This window comes from Cricetulus griseus (assembly GCF_003668045.3).
Source record: "Cricetulus griseus strain 17A/GY chromosome 1 unlocalized genomic scaffold, alternate assembly CriGri-PICRH-1.0 chr1_0, whole genome shotgun sequence".
NCBI lineage: Eukaryota > Metazoa > Chordata > Mammalia > Rodentia > Cricetidae > Cricetulus > Cricetulus griseus.
In genome coordinates, this window is record NW_023276806.1 from 260797228 (window position 1) to 260814443 (window position 17216).

The window sequence follows — 17216 nt, forward strand, 5'->3', positions numbered from 1 at the left end:
ATTGGATAGGCCTGACTTGGCATCAACTCTGGGCCCATCACTGATGTCCAGGGGCCTAAACAGCACCCCCATTGGCTGATACTTAGGTCACTCCTTGCCCTGTGTCCATCTGGATAACCAACTCTCTATACCCATCAGCTCTTCCTGGCAGGCAGTGGGGAGCAGTGGTTGAATGGGGCTTTTATAGAAAGCTGGACCACGCTATAGCTAGCAAAGTGGCAGGGACTGGAGCTCTTCAAAAATGAGTGCCCCCCCCAACACGCACGCGTGCACACACACACACACACACACACACACACACACACACACACACACCTGGGATCTCAGAAAGCCAAATGCCACTCTCTAGGCTGAGGGATCTTAGCACAGCAAGGAAGAGAACTGAACCTTGGCTAGAAGTAGATACGAGGCAAAGCTGGGCAGCTAGAGGGGTGGGGCCCCTGGGAGAAGGGAACACCAAGGCAGGCAAATGTATGGCTGCGCTCAAATCCCACCTTTGCTTCCTGGGAGCTGTGCACCATTAAGTAAGTTACTTAGCATGGGTGAAACAATGATAACACAAGCTAGTAAGCCAGAGGTCCTCAACCCGTGGGTTACCACCCACTTGGGATTGAATAACCCTTTCACCTAAGACCACCCAAACACACTAGTATTTGCACTGCAATTCCTAACAGTAGCAAAATTACAGTTATGAGGTAGCAACACAATAATTTTATGGTTGGGGGTTACCACAGAGGAACTGTTTTAAAGGGTCACAGCGTTAGGAGGCTTGAGAACCACTGCTGTAAGATATTGAGTAGTTATCCTGAATGAATGCACACTCTGACACTACATGGGTTGCAGAGACCTCTGCTTTGGTTTGGATTTGAGAAAGGATCATTCCAGGCTGGCCAGCAGTTCTCAATCCTCCTGCCTCTGCCTCCCATACACCATCATGCCCTGCTCACACACAGTAATTTAAGGCAAACCCAAGAGCTGGAAGGCTGTGGCTGGAGCACTTTTGACTTTGTCCTTAACGGTGTCTGTTCCTGGCAAGCAGAGCGCGGGAAGTTAGATGTGAGAAGCAGTAGGCATTATATCCAAGCAGACGTGGGGTTCTAAGGTTTCCAAGTGTGGTGGGACAGAATGTAGCAATGTGTAGCCTGAAATGTCTGATGGGTACTCAGAGACCAGGGAACCTTCTGGCAGGGCAGCTTGGCCTTTACACATGAGATGCCACATCCATGGAGGCCAGGACAATGACTGCCTTTAACACCACAGACATTTGTGGATACTGAGTGATTCCTGTCTTTTCTCTTAGGGTCTGTCCATTCCCTGGGACAGCTCCGACTAATCAATTCTCTCTGTATCTCTCTTACACATACACACAAACAAACAAGCAAACAAAAAACAGCTCTGGGTGCTGGAGAGATGATTCATCAGTTAAAAGTGTTTGTTGCTGTTCCAAAGGACCCAGGTTCGATTCTCAGCACCCACGTGGCAGTGGTGGCGCACACCTTTAATCCCAGCACTCAGGAGGCAGAGGTAGGTGGATCTACGTGAGTTTGAGACCAGCCTGCTCTACAGAGTGAGTTCCAGTTTAGGCTCCGAAGTTACAGAGAAACCCTATCTCGAAGGAAAAAAAAAAAAAAAGACAAAAAAAAAAAAACAAAAAAAAAAAAAAAAAGGGTTAAAAACATCCCTGCCTTGTAAGGAGAGCCCCCCTTTGGCTCTAATTCCTGATATTTTCAGGTGTCCTTTGGTAGAGGCTCTCTTCAGTTCCAACCTCTGTGGCTGCACAGCTGTTCACTTGGTACAGCCAAGTGCCCCTACTTTAAGGTGTACAGAACACTGGGTGATCCAGAAAAGCTTGACCATCTAAGTGCATCAATGAAGCCCTTTGGGACACGTTAGGTGACATTCATAGGCCTCAAAGTCACTGGAGGGATATGCTGAGTGGGGATCACTGTTCACCTGTCCACAAGGGATCTTGAGTAGGATTAGCATATACTGGAGGGGGAAATCTCTCGATGTGGACAGTAGTATGTGTGTATCTGTGTGTGTGTAAGGTGGATAGCAGAATGATCCACATGGGTGGCTCTGGTCCCTGCTTAAGAGGCTGACTGATAGAAAGTGGACACTGGCCAGGTATAGTGATACATGCCTGTAATCCTAACATTTGGAAGGTGGGGTTGAGAGACCAGCAGTTCAAGGTCATCTTGGCTACGTTGTTTGAGGCTAGCCTGGGCTATATAGCACCCTTTCTCAGAAAAACAAACCAGAAACAGCCAGTGAGGTGGCTCAGCAGGTAAGGGTGCTTGTTATCTAAGCCTGACAACCTGAATTTGGTTCCTAGGACCTCCGTGGTAGAAGGAAGACAGATTCCCACAGGCTCTTTTCTCACCAGCACTGTGGCACACATTAATTACTCCTGCATACAAAACAAACAAGTGTCTTTTTTTGTTTGTTTTTTGTTTTTTTGAGACAGGGTTTCTCCTAGTAGTCTTGACTACCTTGAAACTCGCTGTATAGATCAGGCTAGCCTCAGACTTGGAGATCTGCCTGCCTCTACCTCCTGAATGCTGGGATCAAAGGCGTGCCTGGCTGCTTTTCTTTTTAAAAGGACAGAAAGAGGAAGTAGCATTAATTTATGGGGATCCATGGTATCGTAACCTTGGGTGGAAGCAGCTGCCACTCTTGCCATGAGCTCTTGCTCATATCAGTAGTGGTCATGGATTTACTTTTGAGCTTATGCTACCTCATCAGGTCAACTGGGCGGGTAGACTCCTGGTCTAAGCAGGAACTCCTATAGCATGTGCTCACAACACACATGCCACAGAAGATGACTCAGAGTGGGTTCCATGAATCAAGCACGTCATTAGGCTTGGAAGCAAGCATCTGTTCCCACTGAACAGAGCCACCTTACTGGCCCCAGAATTGCTCCAGATACTGAGGTGTCCTATCTACTGACCCAAGACAGCTAGCTCCTTTCCTACTTGAGGGTCCAACAGTGGCCCAATTTTCTTTCACAGAGCACTGACAGTGTCAACACAGACCCCAGAGGGTCCTGAACCCCAGCTGTGGTGCTCAGGCAGTTTGAGTCTCTTCAGTGGCTAGAGTCTACATCTGGGTGTGTGGGAATGGTTATGCCTAATCAGAATCCACTATGCATTTCAAAACTGGCCAGTCCACACTTCCCAGGGGATTCAGCTTCATTGGAACACCAACTGCCAAGAACTGTTGGGAAGCCTCGTCTGCAAGCTCCCACTATTAGGAGGATCCCAAAATTACCTGGTCTTCTCACTAGGTGTGAGCTTTGGCAATGGTTTGGGTTGTTTTGTGTGGCAACAAGAGGGTTAATGACTTGAGCCATCAAAGCAAATAGCAGGTGATGAAGGCGCTATATGCTCACATCAGGACATCAGGCATTGTCTATGGAAATGTCACCACTGTGAGGTACAGATAAAGGCCACACCGCCCACACACCACACAAGAACTCTACCAGTAACAAGCCTTTAATATATTTGAAAAACTTCACAACAGGTACATACACACACACACACACACACACACTTTTGGAGATGCACGGTGGCCTAACCCATCAGGATCTTGTCCACAGAAGTGGGCACCACCCACCCCCACAGTGAGTCGCATGGAGACATCGCATCTTGGGACCCAAACAGGAGAAACCCTAAGCAAATGGAAGAAAATCCTGCCGAGGGAAAGGGGTACAGGAGGAAGGCTGCTATGGGTTCTAGGAAAACCTCTTTCATTGTATCGTGATTCATTTGTAAAGAGGAAGTGGGTTCTGAGAAAAATACTTGAAATACTCTCTCAGAGGGAGAAGGCAGTTCTTCACCAGGGCGTCAGTTTTCTGGGCGGCCACCTTGGCTCTGGTTCTAACGTGTCCTTCCAGGGACTGCTCCTCCTTTGGTGTCAGGGCCGAGTGTTTGCTACCAAGGAAAGAATCACCTGTTAGAGATGCTGCTCTGAGCCAAGCATTGGTGGCATACACCTTTAGTCCCAGCACTCGGGAGGCAGAGGCAGGCGGATCTCTGTGAGTTCCAGGCCAGCCTGGTCTACAGAGTGAGTTCCAGGACAGCCTCCAAAGCCAGAGAAACCCTGTCTTGAAAAACTAAAGGGGAGAAAGAGAAGGAAGGAAGGAAGGAAGGAAGGAAGGAAGGAAGGAAGGAAGGAAGGAAGGAAGAAAGGAAGAAAGGAAAAAAGAAAGAAAGAGAAAGAAAGAAAGTAATGCTGCATTGGGCTGGGGGGGGATTCAAGGCCAGCCTGGTCTACAGAATGAGTTCCAACTCAACCAGGGCTGTTACACAGAGAAACCATAGCTCGAAAAACCAAAAGAAAAAACAACAAAACCGCATTTGTCCCACTTCCCACGACAGCCCAGCTGAGACTGTTCATCTTTGATCCTGCCCAGCATATTCCCCTTTTTGGTGTGAAGAGGGAGCCTAGAAGTTGCTAGAAGTGGATGTGAGCCATCCCAGGCAGTAACTCACACAGAGCAAGGGTAAAGATCAGTGAGACCCTTCAAGTGTGCACAGACACTATTTTCCAGGAGGCCTGACATGACAAACCCAGCTGGCACAAGTGGTGAGCCCATGCCAGGGGCTCCTAGAGTATGTGAGCTTTATCTGGGAGCCCCCACCCCCAGATACGACACCTAGTATCCCCTTTCTGTGTGCCCAGCCCCATCTCCATCTCTTTGGGGGCACACAGAAGCAGTGAATGGCATGTCAGAAGGCCGGCCCTCCACTTTCCCTACATTCTATCCTGTCTTCATGTTTCCCCCTGCCCCCAGGGATGACAGTGGTCACATGGAGGCAGATATTAGAGGAGCTGCCTGTGAACCTTGCAAGATAATTCTTACTTCAGTGAGCAAGATGACTCTTTCACCTCACTGTGAAGCCACCCTGAAAGCAAAGAGCCTGCAGTTTCCTCCAGGAGCCAAGTGACCCTAGCTGCAGGGGTACCCAAGCCCTCAACTTCCTTTGGGGGCCCTCAATCAGAAAAGAGGTGGGGCTGGGGTCTAGGAGGAAAGAAGCTGTCCCTCTACACTCCAAACCTGGCAAGACCCCATTGGGGGGAGGGGCAGCTCAAAAGGAGGGAGGCAGGTACCACTTATACAGCCACATGTATTAGAGTTGGCTGGACTATATGTAATTGCTTCCAAAACATGTTTGTTGTTAGGGAATATAAGGCCTGTGTGAGGAGGGATGTCCTTCTGGAGGCTGTGACTATGTGTTTCTCTTATTGGTTGATGAATAAAACTGTTTTGGCCAATGGACAGGCAGAATTTAGCTAGGCAGGCAATCTAAACAAAGATACAGAGGAAGGAAGCCAGGGTCCAGAAGACACCATGTAACCAACAGGGAGGCAGGACGCCAGGGCATTACCTAGGTAAGCCACAGCCATGTGGTGATACACAGATTAATAAAAATGGGTTAATTTATAAGAGAGAACTAGCCAGTGAGAAGCCTAAGCTATTGGCCAAACAATTGTAACTGATATTAAGCCTCAGTGGGTTATTGCATAGCAGCTTCCAGGACCCAGTGGGCAGAGAGAAACTGGTTCAGTAGAATCCAGACTAGTTGGGAAAAAGTCTCCTTCTACGCCTGCGTGTGACATGCCTGATAGGCCCACAGCTGACAGGAATAGATCTTGACTTCTTTTGCCAATGGTTCAACTCATTTTCTGTCCCTCTCCTACTATCAGGCAGGAGACCATACCTTACTTAGAAGCATCCAAAAAAAAAAAAAATGTTCGGGGAAAGTGTATGTCTCCTCAGCTCCACCTCAGTCCAAGTCCAGAAAGCTACCAGGTGAGGGAACCTGGTGGTACCTGACTGGCATACCGGCTAGGAGCCAGGAAAATGCTGGGATAGAGGAAGTGGGTGGGAAGTTTCCAGAAACTCAGTATAGGGCAGGAAAGGACACGAATTTGCAGTCTCAGAGACAGTTCAAACTGGCTCAATCTACACCCAAGTCTGTGAGCGAGTGGGTGTGTGAATGTGTTAGGGAGTTGCGTCAGTCTATATGAATGAGTGTGTGGGTAAGCATGAGTGTGCGTAGGGCAGGAACTTCAGAAGGCTGGGGGTAACTGGCCTGCACAGTTGAGGATGTGTCCTGAAGCCCATGGCTAGGAGTCTGGACTTTCTCCTGAGGATGAGGAAACACTTCTCTAGGCCTGAGGCAAGATCAGGAGGCATTGAGTAAACACAGGGAGAGTCCCTCAGTGCAGAGACACCCTGAGCCCCATTGTGTTTAGGGTTGTGGTGGACAAGTGGTTGCTGAGACACGGTCAGATGGAGCACGGGACTGTGTAGGCCTGACTCTACCAGCATGCACGGTTTCCTCTGCCTCTGAGTCTGTAATGTCCCTGCCCTGAAGAGATACCTCTTCAAGCCTGGGATGTTGCTCCATACCCGCACAGCATTCTGGAGGACTCTGCCGCGGACATCCTGGAGGGTCACAGCCTCCGTCTGTGGGAAAAGAGGGGGCTGTGGGTCAGCAGGACACAAATGTAATATCCTCCCCATGGGACACACAGTCAACAGACTGTGCAGGCTGTGGCACTACTCACAGACAGGGTACTTATTTCTCCTTACATAACTTAAGAAGAACTAAACCTGGAGAACACTTTGATCAACTCTATAAAAATACTTTTTAAAACCACTGAAATGGGTTATGTTCTAGGATAACTTTCCAAAACACTGACTTCTGAAAAGACAAAAATCTCTGGGTAGTGGTGACAGTACACGCCTTTAATCCCAGCACTCTGGAGGCAGAGGCAGGAGGATCTCTACAGAGTGAGTTCCAGGACAGCCAGGGATACACAGAGAAACGCTGTCTCAAAAAAATCAGAAAAAGACAGCATCGTCATAGATTTTTCTTTTCTTCTTTCTTTCTTTCCTTCCTTCCTTTCTCTTTCTTTCTTTCTTTCTTTCTTTCTTTCTTTCTTTCTTTCTTTCTTTCTTTCTTTCCTTCTCTCTCTCTCTCTCTCTCTCTCTCTCTCTCTCTCTCTCTCTCTCTCTCTCGATCTCTCTCTCTCTCTTTTTTGTGGTGGTGGGGTCTCGGTGGACACAGAGTCTCACCATATAGCCCTGGCTGGCCCGGCACTTACTATGTAGACCAGACAGGCCTTCAATTCACAGATAACCTCCTCCTCTGCTAGGACTAAAAGTAAAAGCACCCAGCTCACAATTTTTGTTTGTTTGTTTTAAGTACCAAGCAATATAATTTCATAGAATTCTTTCACCATATAAAACATTTCTGTGAACCAGATTCAAACACAGAAACAAAAACCTGATAAGGATCCCACAAAAGAGAAAACCACAGACCAACCTCCTTTTAGCCTTGTCAACTCAGTCCTCCTACCTATAACACTTCCCACAGGTCTTAGCCCTGTGTTAAAATAACTCACCATGGTCAAGCCGGTTTTCCTAGGAATGCAAGGATAGTTCATTCCTAGCAGCTCTAACCATATACTATAGCCCATTAATGGATGGGTGGAGCAGGGGGATAATCTGGCCACCTCACAAATGTTAAAAAAGAACACAGGAGGCTGGGTATGGTATGCACACCTTGAAGCCCAGCACTTGACAAGCAGAGCCTTTCATTCCTGATTGATTTTTCTGTTAAGTACTCAGGGCAATTGTCTGGTGCCTATGAGTCCCCATCCTTTCTACTTCCATAGTAGGCCAAACTCCCCACCGCTGCCATCGTATCTCCTGGGAGGTGAGGGCTTCTTCGTTTCTCGCCATCTCTCATCTCCTATGTCCAAGACTGTCAGTCATTCCTCAGCCTCCACAGCTATCTATCCCTGACACACTGGCCCCCATGTGGTGTCTGCACTGACCTTGCAGGTAACAGGGGAGACAAACAGGCTGTTCAGAATGAGCGCGCACGAGCGTGTGAGTGCATGGAGTGGGCATGCGTGCCATGTGGTTAGTGTGTTTGGTTTGAGTGGATGTGGTCATGTGTGCAGGCTGAAAGGTGAGAGTAGGAGAGGCCATGGATCTGGCTGGCTGTGACTACATAAACAGGAGTGGTGTAAGAGGAAGGGGAATTGCCCTTCAAGGCTGACCCTACAGGGGCCAGTGTCCTGCAAATCTGCAGTCTGTGTCTCAGGTGCCCAATGTCCTTGTGGCCCTGCACACACCAGGGCAGCAGAGTAGAGTCCCAGAGCTGGGTACAGGCTAAGCTCCTAGCCCCAGATACACCCACCTGAAAGAAGCGGGCTGCTGTGACTTGGTCATCCTCAGACAGCAGCAGATTGTCCACAAATATCCAGAAGAAAGGCTGCTGACTCCCTGGGTGAGGCCGGGCGTATTGCAGTATCCGGTGAAATTGGAACATGTACCATCCTGTGGTGAAGCAGGGGGAAGGCCAGTTCAGATGGCAAGGGCTGGGTGCGGGGAGGGCCAGGACGGCACCTCTGCTGTCCCATTGTGAAGATGGGAACGCAAATGTCCATTTAGTCTACAGCCCCCGACAGCACACTGAGCATGTGCAAATTCGCCTGTTAGTTATAGCAGTGTGTGTGATTTCTGCCCTGTCTGAAGGCTGAGGTGACGTGAAGGGATTCGAGGACAAGGTAGAGGTGACAGGATTGAAGGCAAGATTCTCAGGTGACTGGAGCTGAAAACAGCCCATTTCTTGAAACTTACCAGGGCAGTGGTCACAAGAGTAGCCTAGGGGCTGTGTTGAGCCATACACAAGGTCAAAGGGACCCCATCTCTCCACCTAGGGAACACACACATCATTATTGATGGGACAATGATGGCTGAAAGCGAAGTGTTTCCCCCACTGGTGGCCAGCATTAGTGCCTTTGTATTCCTCTCATCTCCCCAGTGATGTACCTTATGAGTGACCCAAACAGACCTCCTAGCGAAGCCTTGGGAGAGATACCCAGATACCAATGGCTCTCAGGAGAAGCTCAAACAGTGGTAGCCTGAGAACATTCCATATCTGAGATTCTTTGGATAAACTGTTGCTTTTAAAAGGGGTACTAGTCCTAGAGGGAAAACACGTACTCATTCAGTCTGAGGGATTCCATATCTTTCTGGGAAATTTGAGATTGTGCTGAGAGCCAGCATCTGGGAACAGACAGCAGGGTAGACATGGTCTGACCACCATAAACAATTCCCAAAGTACTGGGGGTGGGGGGTGAGGTGTCACTTGCTAGCCAGTTAGGAAGAGAATGAAATAGCCAGCCCCAACCCTGCCAAGTGCAGACAAACAAGGAGCCCTCCGTTTGCACAAGTGGCCCAAGGTCCCTCTCCACCAATGGCCTCTCTAGCCCTGGACATTTTTGTTTGTTTGTTTTTCAAGAGACATGGTCTCTGTGTAGCCCTGGCTGTCCTGGAACTCACTCTGTAGACCAGGCTGGATTCGAAATTTGAGATCTGCTTTGCCTGTGCCTCCCGAGGGCTGGGATTAAAGGTGTGCACCATGATTGCCAGGAGGAACTGTTTCTTAAAAGAATGTCCAGGGCTGAGCCAGGCAGTGGTGGCACACACCTTTAGTCCCAGCACTCAGGAGGCAGAGGTAGGTGGGTCTCTCTGAGTTGGAGGCCAGCCTAGTCCGCAGAGCAAGTTCCAGGACAGCCAGGGCTACACAGAGAAACCCTGTCTGGAAAAACAAAACAAAAACAAAACAAGGACAAAAAATTTAGTGGCTGGAGATATGGTAAGAACACTGGCTATTCCTCCAGAGTTCCTGAGTTCAATTCCCAGCACCCACGACGAGACTCACAACCATCTATGAGATCTGGTGCCCTCTCCCGGCATGTAGGCATACATGCAGACAGAACACTACATGCATAATAAATAAATCTTAGAAAGAAAAATTAGTTCTAAGATGTCCAAGCATGCTTTCTCCAATCTAGAACAGGCCCATTCTTTCTTGGATCTTCTCATTTCTCAGTAGTAGCATGACTCCCAAATTAGGCCCTAACTTCTTGGCTCTTATGCTCCCTATATTCCCAACTTCTCTACCTGGAATCCTACAGGGCCAATGACTGGTTGGGATCTGGCCAGAGGAAGTAGTCGGGGTTCTGGGTTAAAGACCATCACCCCAACTGTCTATATAAGGAGGCCCAAATGCAACTTGCCCCTGCTTCCCCCCCTCCTCCAACCCGGCCGCCCGTGTTGCCAGGAGGCATGGAAAAGGGTTCCCACCACAGGGACAAGACAGCACCAGATTTGTGTTCGGAAGAAGTTGATCATATGATCAACTGTTGGCTGCTCAGCTCAAGGCTTGCAGCAATGAGATGGTAGGGTGGGGTGGAGCCCCTCCACCCATGCATATACCCCATCCTAGGCAGCAGAAACCAGCCACATGGATTTCAAGATGTCTGGCTGCTTGCCCCATCAGGACTGAGGGCCATGCAGAAGTCAGAAAAGCATTCTGCTCCTGCCTCCCTCTGTGAGATACAACAATGGTAACTACACTGCGGCGTGCGTGCGTGCGTGCGTGCGTGCGTGCGTGCGTGTGTGTGTGTGTGTGTGTGTGTGTGTGTGTGTGTGTGTGTGTGTGTGCTCCTGCCAGACCCAGGACCCCATGCTGGTCTGAAGACTTCTAGCAGTGTCTTGCACTCAGTACGCTCCTTCCTGCCCCTCCAGGGCTCCCTTTCTCCCATCTTCCTCCCTCTCCTCTTGCCCCTTCCCGCCAGGCCCTGCCGTCCGTCTCTCCACTGGCACACCTGGCCGTGGCAGCCCACCCCCCGCCCCCTCAACTTACGTCTCTCCTCACAACATTTGTGACATCATCCAAGTACTTCAGTCTTCCTTCCTCAGTGCGAGAGCCACTTTCCAAAAAGCCCAAACTCTTTAGCTCTGGAGGGAGGACAGACAAGATGGACAAAGAGCAGACTGTGGGCTCTGTCCCCGAAGAGTGGGAATGGCATGACAGTGCAAATTTTCCTGTCATGGAACAGCAGCTTGATCTTTTCCAGTGTCAGAGCCCCAAGGACAAACTTCCTGAGTGTTAATTTATGAAAGTCATGAAATGTGTTGCAAAACTCTCTTTCTGAACCATGCTCTCACTTGCTGGCTTAGGCAACCAGTGGGGCTGTGGCATCCATATTGGTGTCATCTTTGAACCAGAATGGCGACATACAGAGTAGGTGGACTTCCTTCAGACCCCCGAGAAAGAGAGATTGGGCAAGTCGAGCCCTTGCTGGATGTCCTTAAGGTATAGTGATATACACTATCACATGGGGTCCTTGTGACACACTTTGGGGTCACTGGACACTCTCCTCGAGGCATCCTTAGTGGGATATGACTTAGCCAGAGAATAGAGTACCTTCAGTGCGTGCTGGGCACATGGGGATCAGAGAAGTCCAAGGGACAGGACTCCAGGAGAAAACATAGCCAGGTTGGGAGATTCAAGTATAGAAAGGAGGGTTCAGGAAGGCGGGGAGGCTGGGGCAGTCTATGTTTGAGTGGGGCAGAGCTGCCAGAACCCAGCCTCCTCACCAGCAGTAGTTCCCATCTACCCTTGCAGGCTTGCCCCTCCCCATTCCTGCCTCCTCCTCTTGGGTCCTTGCCTGGGTTCCAGTTCTCTGAGCCTTTTCACCTTCCCTCCTGCTTGGGCACACAGTTGGGGGTTTCTCTGCTTGTCACACCCTTTCCTGGGATACTCAGTTCTCTCAGCTCTAGGAGTCTGAGGAAGAAACTGGACTGGTAGTCTATTCTCAATCCCTACTCCCTGCCTCAGGTGTCCAGAGGCAGCCTAACAGCCAGGCAGAGGACACCAGACCACTCTGAGCTCCTCCTGTCCGCTCTTCTGGAGTGTCATTTGATGTGACTACACTCACCTTTATCAATATTCCCAAAAAGGCTCAGCACCCGCATGGGCTGTCTCTTCCACGCAGACACTGTCTTGTACATCTCCAGAGGGCTTGCCTGGAAAGGAAATAGAAGAAAAAAGGAAAAAAGAGAAAAAGGCAAAAGGATATGTGCTGGCTGCTCAGTGAGAGCTGATTGAGTCATAGCTAAGTGGCTCCTACAGCTGTCATTCCCTGGATGGACAGGACTCAACTGAGAGCCACCTGGAACACCCCTGCCAAGGCCTGGCTGTCCCTGTAGTGACTAGTGCTGTCCATCCCGCCCCAGAGGCCAACCCCATCCACTCCCCAGGTCTAGGTCTCTCATCTGGACCCCACATATCTAATGGGAATCAGGGTATGGTTTCTCTGAAGTTAGGGGACACTGATCCTAGTAGAGGATAGCTCTGTAGGTCTCCAAGACTCCAGGAGAGTAAAACCATCCCCATAGCCCAGTAACCCAGGTGACGGCAGGGCTGGTGGCCTCTGAGGCTTTAGGACACCATCCTAGGCCTCTTCCCAGCTGCTGGGCTCAGCACACTGTGGCTCCTAAAGGCTATGTGCTGCCTCTGCCTTCATCACTAGGTTTTTTCCTCCATTTCTCAACCCCGCCAAAACTCCTTCTCTTATAAGGACACTACCACTTCATGCTGAAGCCACCTCATTCCAAACTGCTCTTATCTCCACCTCAGCTAAGTGACACCACTTCCAAACCAGGTTGTGTTTTCAGGTCTCCGGTTTATGACCTTGACACATGTTTTGGGGGAGAGGAGACACACAGTCCAGTCTTCTGCACCTGTGACTGATTTAACCCCTCTGGGTTTCACCCTTGAGATGGCAGCCATGGCCGCATATGGGGTACCATGTTGGCTAAGCATTCAAGCCAATTTGATGGACTTCTATGTCTGTGGACAGAGCTCCTGTTCTACTTGTGACCAGTAATCATCCCTAGGCTTGGAAGAAACCAAATGATGACCAGAGACGAAACTCATGGTAAAGCGCTTGCGGAGCCTTCAACCCTGGATTCAGTCTTTATAAATGTGGTACCTGAAATCTCAGTACTCGGGGGCAGAAGCTCACTGAGTTCAAGGCCATCCTGGGCTACCTGAGACCTTCAGAACAAAACACCAGTGACACTTGCTTTCCGACAGAAAAGGGGCATTATGGCAAGAGCCTTATCATGTGATAGGGTATGTGCACACTTGACAGCCAATAAAGGGCCGCAGCAGATCCAGCCCTGGTTGTCCTTACCCCTTCTAGATCATAGAAGGCCTTCAGCTGGTGACGCCACTGTCTTCGCCTCTGCAGCAGTCCGCTACGAGCGAAAGGCAGGCACAGGAAGCAAACCCAGCAGGCCATGGCATTGATTCGTTCTGAGGTCCCAGGGCCTACCAGGATATCCACACACTCGAAACAGTAGCATCTAGAGTCAAACCGAAAACCACGGTGACCCAAATCATACTGCCATCGGGTGACCGCAAGGCAAGCCAGCACCTTGTTCTGGAGGGAACCATCTGTTTCTCTCTGGGCTCATCAGAGGCGTGTCTCTCAGTGCTGGGTGGGTGGGCCTGGCTGTAGGTTGGGAAGGGGACTCAACACCGTAGATGTGAGGTGGGTATACCCAAAATGGCGGACCTCATTCCCCTAAGCCTTCCCCCCTCAACTCTGAAGCCTGCACACACATTTTAAGGGTTCTAAGAAAAACCATGTGCAGGAGCAGCTGGCTGGGAAGGGGACTGTTGATTTCAGGGATGTAAAGAGGAAGATGTCCAGAAGGGCGGGGCAGGGAGCGTCATGGATGGAGCTCAGGATGCTGATTTAACAATTTACGGTGAGTGTGCCACCTGTGCCCCAAACAATCTTGGTTCCAACTCATGGCTAGCAGCCTCCGAGGCAGAGTGCTAGCACCCACCCTTACATTTCATAAGGACGGAGGGAACGGCCATGCAGTGGCATCACAGCTACACACCCTCGGTACCCGTGTCTCATGTTGGGCGTGGCTCTTTTGAGAGGAGCAATGCGGAGTTGGGCCCTGCCTCACCTGGTACAGTCGGGGCTCTCACAGATGAACAGGGTGTCCCCAGAGCAGCAGATGGTACAGTAGCTCTGGTGCCCATCCTCATCATAAAGGAAGAGGGTTTCCAGGAAATTGTCCTGAACAGGGAGCAAAGACTGAGTATGCCATCTCCCCCTCCAGTGCCAAGCGAGTACCATTGTCTCCCTGCTTACCTTACACGAGGCACATATCCCCCCCTCAAATAAGGGGTGCTGCGTGTACACCTGGAGACTTCCACAACCTAGGCAGATGTCTAGAGAGAGCAGAGAGGGAACAGACTTAACAAAAACAGTCCAAGGACCCCGAAGGAGACCAGGAAAGACCCAAGAAGCACGTGTTGGGGTCATAAATGGGAAGACTTGGTGGGAAAACAAGATGCCCTAAATGAAGGGCAGACATCTCCAAACCCCAGATCTGACATGTTGATCCTAAAATGCCTAAGGAAACTCAGGGACTCCCATATTGGCCAATCCAGAGAAACAGATCATTGACTCAAGAGCTTGGAGTCCCTATGAACCGATACACATTAAAAAAAAAAAAGATTAACTTATGTGTGAGGGCTCTTTCTGCACATACTCCTTTATTCCAGCAGAGGGCATCAGATCCCACTATAGATGGTTGTGAGTCTCCACGTGGGTGCTGGGAACTTTACTCAAGACCTCTGGAAGAGCAGTCAGTGCTCTTAATGGCTGAGCCATCTCTCCAGCTCCTAGATGTATTTTCATTTTCCTTTTTCCCCCTTTCTCTTTCTGACAGGGTCACATACATCTCAAGCTGGCTTCGTCCTCACTAAGGATGACCTTGAACTTCTGGTTCTCCCACCTCCCGAATGTTGGGTTACAGGGTGTGTCACCACACCCAGTTTATAGGGTGCTGGTGTTAGAACCTAGAGCTTCCTGCAAAATGAGTAGGCACTCTACTGAGAACTCAGCATAGTCTTAATTAAGTAGTGGATGATGTAAACACACATTTTCTTTGTGGGTGGGGTAGAGTTCAAGACAGGTTTCTCTCTGTAGCCCTGGCTGTCCCGAAACTCACTCTGTAGACCAGGCTGACCTCAACCTCAGAGATCTTCTGTCCTCTGCCTCCTGAGTGCTGGGATTAATGGGGCGCACCATCATGCCCAGACCAGATACACAAAAGTTTCAACCACATGTCTTAAATCTGGTGCTGGTGTTGGGGGGAAGGGGAGAGAATATCCCGTGGGCACCAGGATTGTTCCCACTTTCTGGGATGGCTGAGTGAGGCTGAAGCAAGCTTTCTGGTGGGGCCGACACTGTTTTGCTGGGTCACAGGCAAACGTGCAAACTCACCTTCGATGTTCCGTCGGTTCACACTGACTTCATACCTGATGATCTCTGGAAGAGAAAAAGTAGCCTCTTTCCTTTCCTGGCTCCTCATTGGAACATGTATGGTAAACTTGCCTTCTGAGGGGACTGGGATACAAGGAATACCCCCCCCCAACACCCACTGAATGCCGCCCTTGTCTGGGGCGGGGGCATCCTGAATGATTCAGGGGCATTCCATGCATTTCCTGACTCTGCGGTCCTCATCCAGAAGATAAGTTTATTACTTGGGTGGGGCCTTACCTCTGCCTGGCGGGGGTGAAGTTAAGGACAGCAGCTCCCGGGAGTCTTCCAGTACAATATCCGTGCTGTCCTCTTCATTGAGGACGGGGGCTTCAGATAGAGAAGGCACCATCACAGGGTGTCCCCATAAGGGACTCAAGATAGACGCAAGTGAACGGTCGGCTACCCGTAGCCAGCACTGGCCAAGGGCTCCACTAGACTGCCCAGCCAAGCCATGGTGACATCCACCCCACCCATCTGGGAATTAGGGACAAGAAAAGCCGCAGCATCAGCTTCAAAATGATTGGTAGGGGAGAGTGGGCCCTATGGGATCCCCTTCACCTATCCAGTCCCAGCCTGAATGTATTTTCAGGTAGGCCACTTCCCAGTGTCCATGTCGCCCTGCCTCCCTCTATACCTGGTAAACCCCTCTGGGATGCATGTTCCCACCTTCTGGTGACAGTTCAGACCCTCTGCTAAGGACCCTGTGGAGTAAGAGGAGGGCAGGGAAGAGGAGGAGAGATGGAGAGGAAGAAAAAGGCCTGAGGATCTCACAGAATTTCCGCCATTGCTCTTCCAGGTGGCTGGCAGAGTCCCGGCTAGAGCTGTCCAGCGTCTCCAGGTCCCAAGTTTCAAGGGCCTTGGAGCAAGAAGAATTCTCCCGGGAACCCATGGAGGTTGTCTGCGAGAAGGATCTGTGTCCAAAGAATGGCCGGTGGCTGGAGACTTCAAGAGGTGTGTCCGCAGGGTCGTCAGAACCCTGCAACGTGGTGAGAGATGATGGGAGGAGGGTGTAAAGGGCCGGGCTGGGTTCTCTTGGGGCCTAGTGGTGACTTATGGGGAGGAAGAGAGAAGGAAGGTTTAAGGGACCTTAAGGCAAGTAGGGATAAGAGCGAAGTGCTGTGTGGACCCTGTGAAGGGCTTGGGATGGTGGGGTTGAGGGTGTGGGGGCAGGCACTCAGGGGCGGGGCTTGAGGAGCCCAGCACGTGGGGGGGGGATTCAGGGAAGGAGTGGGGGTGGGTGGATGGGGCGGGGCTGAAGGGGCTTAGGGAACCTTGTAAGTGGGAGAGGGGTCCAGGGTAGGGGTGGGGGAGGGAGAAAGTCTTCAGAGGAGGGGTTATGGAGGAGGGGTAGGAGGGCAGCTCAGGGCTGAAATAAGGCGGGGGTGGGGGAAGGGAGGCACTAAGCCTCACACACTCTGAGGTTAGGGAGCCGGGAGATAGGGTTCCTGATTATGTAGAGGGGGGATGGGTGGGGCCAAGGAGATATGGTGGGAGTGGGGATGACAAAGGGTTGGTGAGTGGGGGAGGGGGAAGAAGAGAGAGCCGTGGGCTGAGACAAGGTCGGGGTCGGAGTAGGACTTACAGGACCACGAGTGTGATGCTGTAACTGCCACTGTTTGTAATGTACAGGGAAGATCTGGCAAGCTCTTTCAGAGTGCTTAATGAATTGTTCTTTTTACCTGGCCTAAAGGGTGAATTCATTCACGCCCACCAGTCCCTTCCAGGATACCACAGTGGCTCATCGAATCCACTGGTTATAATGAAGGGCAAAAGTTGTGGGGAGACCCTGGGAACATGGTTCCTGACTCTAGGCTTCAAGGGACAAGGTCAGTGACTTATACAAGGTTCAGTATGAGTTCCAAACCAGCCTGGTCTACAAGAGCTAGTTCCAGGACAGCCTCCAAAGCCACTCAAAAAAACAAAAGAAAAAAAACAAAAACAAAAAAAGGTTCAATATAGAGGTCACTGTACAGTGAGACACGTGA

General features: G+C 50.4%; 1 protein-coding gene across 1 annotated transcript; it reads right to left on the reverse strand.

Annotated features, from left to right (window-relative positions):
• Positions 1-3763: 3763 nt before the first annotated feature.
• Dnmt3l (DNA methyltransferase 3 like) lies at positions 3764-16120 on the reverse strand. The gene is made up of 12 exons (XM_027394171.2): positions 16003-16120; positions 15469-15558; positions 15193-15237; positions 14053-14132; positions 13865-13977; positions 13075-13246; positions 11815-11902; positions 10737-10831; positions 8663-8738; positions 8220-8359; positions 6390-6475; positions 3764-3932 (listed from the first exon to the last, which is right to left on the reverse strand). Exons 1-12 carry the CDS (start codon positions 16118-16120, stop codon positions 3764-3766), a joined length of 1272 nt encoding a protein of 423 aa, XP_027249972.1.
• Between the last annotated feature and the right edge of the window lie 1096 nt (positions 16121-17216).

Excerpts from the sequence above, each read along its gene's own strand:
- Dnmt3l (XM_027394171.2), bottom strand. The coding sequence starts at position 16,120 with ATGGGTTCCCGGGAGAATTCTTCTTGCTCCAAGGCCCTTGAAACTTGG. Across the intron at positions 15,238-15,468 it reads TTCACCCCCGCCAGGCAGAG|AGATCATCAGGTATGAAGTC; the intron begins GTAAGGCCCCAC and ends TTTCTCTTCCAG. Across the intron at positions 8,360-8,662 it reads CTCTTGTGACCACTGCCCTG|GATGGTACATGTTCCAATTT; the intron begins GTAAGTTTCAAG and ends GCTTCACCACAG.